Genomic DNA, 7,528 nt, shown 5'->3' with positions numbered 1-7,528 from the left:
CTGACTGAATCATACCATTTGTAAAAATCATCCCTGCCTTTTGTTGTCATTCTCTCTATGCTGTAAGCTGAAGGTGGAGGGTAGGGGCCTACATATTTTAGAGTTTCTCTGGAACTGAAAGAGTGAGGAAAGAAACCCTTTACGCTGTCTGAAAATCCCATTGCTTTTGGGATACCTGACAGGGGCATAGGGAGAAAACAGCTTGAATCCATGTATCGTTGATTATAGTCTGGGTCTGTAAAGCTGATGAGTTTGGATCCTTGCATAATTAAATGTGGTTTTAAGCCTTGTTTAGCCATTCGGGATAAAATAAGGTACCCGTCAAAACCTTTTGCATTATGGGCGATAAAAATACAGCCCTTAAAGAGTGGACGTCTAAAATGAGCGAGAAACTTTTCTGCACAGTCCTCACCAACACAGTTCCAGGATTTACCGTCTAAAGTTCTCGTACAAACCAGAAAGGGAGTGTGCTCACCGGTTTCATTTACAAACGTTTCAAAATCGTAAAAAATCAACTTGTTGTTGTGTTTTGTCTCGCGTTCTAAAACCTGCATGTAGCACTGATGCGTTTGCTGATCAGTGGAGATTTCCTGGCGACAGATTGGGCATTTCCTGTTTTGACATTTGTGAGGTTTTTCGTTTACTGCTAAATAATAAAGTCTGGAACACTTGACACATTTTTATAGAGCTGACAGTTGCTGGCGGATCTTTCACGCCTGTCAACGAGTTTTTTATGGCTCTTGAAACAATAGGGAGACCGACAGGTGCGATTACAATCATGACACACAATAGGAGAGATGGAATATTGGCTACAGTCAGATTGCATACAGACTGAACAGCGAGCAGGACAGAAGTGTGATAACACATGGTTGTACCCGATATAACAATGATTACAGAGATAGGATGTACCCATAAACCCTTTTAGATTTTTGATAGCATAGTAATGATTCTCAAATAAAAATAAAGAAAGGGTTTTTTCTGTATTGGGTGTACTAGTTTGAAATTTTCAAAGGCTGCGATCGTTTTCGTTGCGGTAAAATACTATAATTTTACATCCGAGTAACCTTTCAAATGTAATAATCTGATTAAAGCCGACAGGCGCTTTGATCATTTAGACCAGCTTTTGCTGAATTTCTCTACCGAAAACCTCTGCTTGTTGATCGTTAAAATCAGGGTGCAGAAGGTGGGCAAGGCTTATAGCAAAACATAACTTATTTGCGGGGTTATGAACAATATATAAAAAGCGCCTTTTCTTTCTGACAATTTCATTGTCAAGTATGTGTTTAAGCATCCTTTTTCCACTACCGGATGGGGGTCTAACGATCTGAGCTACAAGCTCGAGCGAGCCTTCACACATAACGGACCAATTTGACTGAACGGTTCTCAGGAACAGATTTTCAAATTCACTTAAATCACAATTGTCCCTTAAAATGACTGAAACATTATTCTGCAACTGAGGCCCTATCAACTCTAATTGTATAAGATCACCTGGACGTGCATGTGAGAAAATCCTGTCTGAAATTTCACGGGCCCCGGCCATTATACCTTGATAATATCGGGCGTAATCAGGTATATCGTTTGGAGGAGGGAAATTCAAAATTTCTCTAATTTGAACGTTATTAAATTTATTTCTGACAATTATATGCGGCTGTGATGAATTGCTGGAACACCCCTGCTCTGGATTACCCCCTTGTTGAAAGGGGTGATCGGACACATTATTCATGGGGTTAACAGAGACAATCTCAGATGATTGTTGTTGATTAGACTCATTGAAACCGTTTAACAACGGTGGGGGTGGACTGTGGTTAACAGACTCACCGCGTGGTGTAGAACTGAGCGAATGCTGGCTATCATTAAAAATATTTTGATTTAACCTATTTATTTGACTCAATAATTCTGGAGGTATTTGAACCTCGTGCTGTATTTGTGCTAAGGCTTCTAAAGTGCTATTAAGAGCGGCGAAAGGGTCAGAAGAGGCAAGGTTTTGCTGAGAATGAGCCTCAACATGCTCGACTCCTAAATTCTCAGTGTTATTTTGGTGGGCACTTTCACTACGGGCTAGTTGTGCAAGAGCTAAATCAATCAGTTCTAGAGGATCGTTATTATTATTGATCACCTCAGGGTGTTCATGATTCTGCGGAGGTGTATTCTGTGAATGACGCGCGTTTTCATTTAACCGGGCTAACTCTATTTCTAATGCAAGAAAGGGGTCTGGAATATCTTGTTCCTGGTTGTCCATTGTTTTTTATTGTTTAACAAAGAATATATATATATATATATATATATATATATATATATATATATATATATATATATATATATATATATATATATATATATTTTTTTTTTTTTTTTTTTAAAAGAAATAGAAAAATAAAAAATAAAAACAATAAAATAAAATAAAACCTTATTATAAGATGAGTTGTACTAATTCAGCGAACAGTGATACAGCTCAAGAGCGATGGAGGCGAGCTGGTTTCGCTGTCTGCGTGTTTGCCTTGTCCTGAGTGGCCTAATGGTCCTCCCACGCCTCCTTCTGAGATGCCCTAAGAAATTGAGGGTAAGATAGAAATTAGTTAGTGATGTTTAATAGAAAAGGAGATAGTTTTTATAAAATGAGAGAAAAAGCGAGAGTGACTGACCTAGATTGGATCTCCGAGGCAGGGGCTGTGGATGTCTTGGCCCCGATGCAGGAGGAGAAGCTCCGCCGGGACTGGGAGCGTGTGCATGAACAGTTGTTCCCTCTCCGGGCGGTTAGATTCAGGTTTTTCCCGAGGCACGCTGGGGAGCTGAAGCTCAAGCCGGGACTGGGAGCGTGTGTCGCGAACAGTTGTTCCCTCTCCCGGCGGTTAGATTCAGGTTTTTCCCGAGGCACGCTGGGGAGCTGAAGCTCGGCCGGGACTGGGAGCGTGTGTCGCGAACAGTTGTTCCCTCTCCCGGGCGGTTAGATTCAGGTTTTTCCCGAGGCACGCTGGGGAGCTGAAGCGCCGGCAGAGGTGGATGAAGCTGGGCAAGCCCTTGCAGAAAGCAAAGCCTGTCTCTCGGGGTCGAGAGACGGATGTTCTGCCTGTAGCTCGCTCTAAAACCGGTGGTGGTGAAGAACTGGGCGAAGAACTAGGTGAACTCGAAAAAACATAGTTATCCAATTCGATATGTCTGAAAAAGTTTGATAAGTTAAAAGAGGGTTAGTGTTTTTGTTTTTCTTGTACAATTAACTGTTAAGAGGGATAAGAAGAATGAAGCAGACCTACCGATTTGATCGAGATGATCCAAAAGAGAAGAATCAAGCAGGCTTATTTCAGAGTCTAAAAAGAAATAATAAGTATTTAAACAAACAGGAAATAGAGTAAAATATAAGCATTATATGAACAAGAGTAAGAAAAAAAAAGAGGTACCTGAGGAGGACATGATCGCTGCTAGTGTACTCAAGCTCTGAGTGATAAACTGGGAGCTTATATATATATATTTTTTAAAGTGTATTACAGGTGTTAGACTACCTATTTTCTGGATGGCTTTGAAAAGCTTATTGAGAGAAAATGGTTAAAAAAAGGAAAGCAAGAGTAACACTTACCGATTGATATGCACCCAGGTAAAAGTGCCGCCAATTGTCGAAGTCGTTTGGAGACCGGGGTAATATTGTGGATTCGCTCTGAGTGGAGGCAGCTGTTGAAGTGGTCTGGAGACCGGGGTATTATTTGTGGATTCAGTCTGAGTGGAGGTAGTTGTCCACGCGTCGGAAGTCAGACGGCTTGTGAGAGAGGACGCCAGTTTTAACCTGAGCGGGGGGAGCGTGAAAATCCAAGCTGAGCGCGATTGGGTGAGCAGGGTGCGAATGGAGCCGCCCCTTTTGTTATGTGATTGGCAGCGGGGCACCTGGGAGGCGGAGTGGATCTCCGGCGCAAATTTCAAACGAGGTAAGCAGCATTCGGGGATGAGCCGGGGAACGAACAAGAAGGAAAAAGAGAATGCTCTGGTTGCGGGCCGGTGCGGCTCGGAGCGAAGGGAGAACTTAGACTCTGAGCGGGATTTGAGAAAAAAAGACTAAGGATTTGGTTTCAGGATTTGCCCTGTTATCGAATATAAGGTTTTGGGTATACGGGGGTTCCCTACAGGTTATTTCTAGGGGTTTTTTGTTTTGCGTATTTTTGGAGAGAAACCGCGGAGGTTTTTTTTTTTTTTTTTCATGAGGATTGGCCGGTTATGTGCCTAAGGATCGCGAGTAAGAACTTAGACACGGAGCTAGTGATAGGGCTGTTTTTTGAGAAAAAAAGACTAAGGCTTTTGTTTCAGGATTTGCCCTGTTATCGAGTATAAGGCTTGGGGATAGGAGGGTGCCTACAGGTTATTTCTAGGGGTTTTGGAGAAAACGCGGAGGGTTTTTTTGTTTTGTTTTGTTTTTCAGGAGGTTTTTTTGTTGTTTGTTTTTGCTGTAAGCCGCTGGGAGCATGATGCGCGTTTATGATCGCGTTTGTTTTGTTTTTCAGGAGGTTTTTTTTTGTTGTTTGTTTTTTTGCTGTAAGCCGCTGGGAGCCGCGGTGCGTTTATGATCGCGAGAGTTTTTTGCGACTCGGACTTTGATTTTAAATTTCTTTGTTCGGATTAAACAAATGCATATAAATTGAAATAAACTTTTCCCACAAGGCATGCACCCTGTATGTCTGGCCATACTGAACGTTACAAAAGCACAAGTTTAACTAAGCACATTTATACTGGTTTAACACATTTTCACCCATAAACACGGAGCCCCACAGAAGCACGGTCCCGAGTCAGGCGCGCACGCAGCGCCGCTTAGACACACAGGCGGCGCGCGTGCGCGCCTGTGTGCACTCATGCGCTGTCATGCGCTGACCCACCACCAGATGGCGTTTCTTTAGGGAAAAAGGAAAAAGTTTTTAATGGATTAAAAAATAAAAGAATGCTATTTGATATAAAAACTTTTCTAAAATAAGCAATTAGTTCTTATTTTAGGGGAAGAAAAGCAATGAACTAGCATATTTTGGATGAATATCATATTTTTATGAAAATCATAATTTTTATGAATATCATAATTTAATTATTATCATAATTTAATTATTATCATAATTTAATTACTTCCTGAGCTCATGAATAATTCATAGAACCTAACACTCAAAAAGCTCATGAATATTTTGACAGAAGGGGTCTATTATCCCTCTCTGATATTTTTTTAAACTTGTATAATTTTTTTTAATTTTCTATTTTTTTTTATTTTCTATTTTCTATTTCTTTTGTGCATTTTTATATTTTTTAACTAATCACTACTGCTACCCTAACCCTATCACTTTTCGCCTTCTTAGGCGCACTTTCACCTGAAGGTTGACTTGTTGCTGGCCTCTTTGTGAAAAATCTATCTAAAGACGTCTGTCTCTGTCTACTTTTCAAAATGGATCTGAAGTGGGAGAGGCAGACGTCACTAAAATGCTCTATAGCACAAATGGTAAAGTTCTTTTCAGGGTGATTTTTATCAACAAAATCGGCCACCCCCTGAAAATCGCGGAGAATGTCCTTGATGGTATGACGGCCTCCTCCTCTTCCTCCTCGCTGAATTGTTGCTGTACTGATGAGTGCTGCATCGCCTCCAACTCTTGCAGTTCTGCCATTGACAGCTCCTCTTGATGTTCATGCACAAGGTCGTTTATATCCTCCTCGTCGACCTCCAGTCCCAGGGCGGTGCCAAGATTTACGATCTCCTCAACCTCGACTTCTGGTTGAGGTTCCCCCTCCTCCTCTTCCTCCTCCCCTTCCTCAAAGTCTTCAAAATCTCGAGGGGCAACAGCATCAGGCCACAGCTTCCTCCAAGCAGAATTTAGCGTTCGACGACTCACCTCCCGCCATGCCAAAGAAATCAACTTGAGGTATGCAACGATGTCGAAATGATTTTTCCAAAATTCCCTGAGGGTGAGCTGCGCACTCTCTGTTATGTCGGAACACCGTTTGAACATGTGTTTCGTGTACAGTTTCTTAAAATTAGAGATCACTTGCTGGTCCATGGGCTGGAGGAGAGGGGTCGTGTTGGGAGGGAGGAAGAGAACCTTGATGAACGAGAACTCCTCCAGGATGTCGTCCTCGAGGCCAGAGGGGTGGGCGGGAGCGTTATCGATGATCAGCAGGCAGTTCATGGGGAGATCGTTCTCCTCGAGGAACTTCTTGACAGCAGGGGCAAAGACCAAGTTGACCCATTCGACAAAGAACTGTCGGGTCACCCAGGCCGTGGGGTTGGACCTCCACATAACCTCGAGCCTCTCCTTTAAAATTTTGTGTTGCTTGAAGGCACGCAGATTTTCTGAGTGGCAGACTAGGAGTGGCTTGACCTTAGAGTCCCCACTGGCATTAGCACACAGGGCAAGGGTAAGACGGTCCTTCATGGGCTTGTGGCCTGGCATCTTTTTTTCCTCCACGGTGATGTACGTACGCCGCGGCATTTTTTTCCAGAAGAGGCCGGTCTCATCACAGTTGAATATCTGCTGGGGGATGTAGCCTTCTTGATTTATGAGTTCCTCAAATTTTTTTAAAAATTCTTCAGCCGCCTCTTGATCGGAACTCTCTGCCTCGCCGTGACGCACAACGGAGTGGATGCCAGTCCTCTTCTTGAACCGATCAAACCACCCATGCGATGCCCTGAACTCTGGGGGGGTAGGGGGTCCCTCCTGCGAAGACGTCGATGCCGTTGGCTGCTCATCAGAAGCTGCCTTACTTACTAAATCATTATAAATTGAGGACGCCTTCTCGCAAATGATCATCTCTGTGAGGGTATCGCCAGTCCTTCCCTTGTCTTTAATCCAAACAAGGAGAAGCCTTTCCATCTCGTCATGTATGGGGGTCCTCCTTTTGGACATGACAGTGGTGCCCATTGAAGGTTTAGCTGCTTTGATGACTTCTTTTTGTTTTAGAATTGTTCCTATGGTCGAAGGATTTCGGCCATACTCGCGTGCAATATCACTAAGTTTCACACCTTGCTCATATTTATCAATAATTTCTCTCTTTGTTTCCATCGAGAGGCCTTTACGCTTCTTCTTTTCACTCGAATCACTTGCAGAAAGTTTTTTCGGCCCCATTATGAATGAACGATAGGCTAATTGCTAACTGCAACAACAATACGTCTTTCACGTGGAACAGCGAAACGCAAGTACGAAAGCCAAGGGGTTATCACATGATTCGGAAGGCATTGTGGGCATTCTGGGCTCAGCCAATCAGAGCCAGCGGATTTCGTTACGCAGGTATTTTGCTGTACCACGGGCAGAAGTATTGCCGTTAGGTGCCTTCGTAACTTGAATTTTTAGTTAAATGGGGTCCTCGTAAGCCGGGTTTCCACTGTAGCTTAATCTCAAAATTTAATTTGATGCCCAATGTAGGTAAATTATTGGTTTCTAAATGTTATGGAGCCATCTGCCACCAGATGGCGCATCACTGTTGAGAAACGTCATAAAACTGTTAATCTAGGCTGGACAGCCGCCCTGCCATAGCAATAAGGTGAAGAATTCTGTCATTCAGGAGTGTTTCAGACTACACC

At 43.0% G+C, this 7,528-nt stretch overlaps 1 protein-coding gene across 1 annotated transcript; it reads right to left on the bottom strand.

Moving 5' to 3' along the window:
- Window positions 1-5,441: 5,441 nt before the first annotated feature.
- LOC116334320 (tigger transposable element-derived protein 1-like) lies at window positions 5,442-7,073 on the bottom strand. The gene has a single exon (XM_031757733.2). The coding sequence runs from the start codon at window positions 7,071-7,073 to the stop codon at window positions 5,442-5,444; it is 1,632 nt and encodes a 543-aa protein (XP_031613593.2).
- Window positions 7,074-7,528: the final 455 nt, after the last annotated feature.

The sequence above is a fragment of the Oreochromis aureus genome, linkage group 8, assembly GCF_013358895.1.
Source record: "Oreochromis aureus strain Israel breed Guangdong linkage group 8, ZZ_aureus, whole genome shotgun sequence".
In the NCBI taxonomy this organism is placed as follows: domain Eukaryota; kingdom Metazoa; phylum Chordata; class Actinopteri; order Cichliformes; family Cichlidae; genus Oreochromis; species Oreochromis aureus.
The sequence above is the reverse complement of the archived record's forward strand: the minus strand, read 5'-3'. Positions and strand labels throughout refer to the sequence as shown.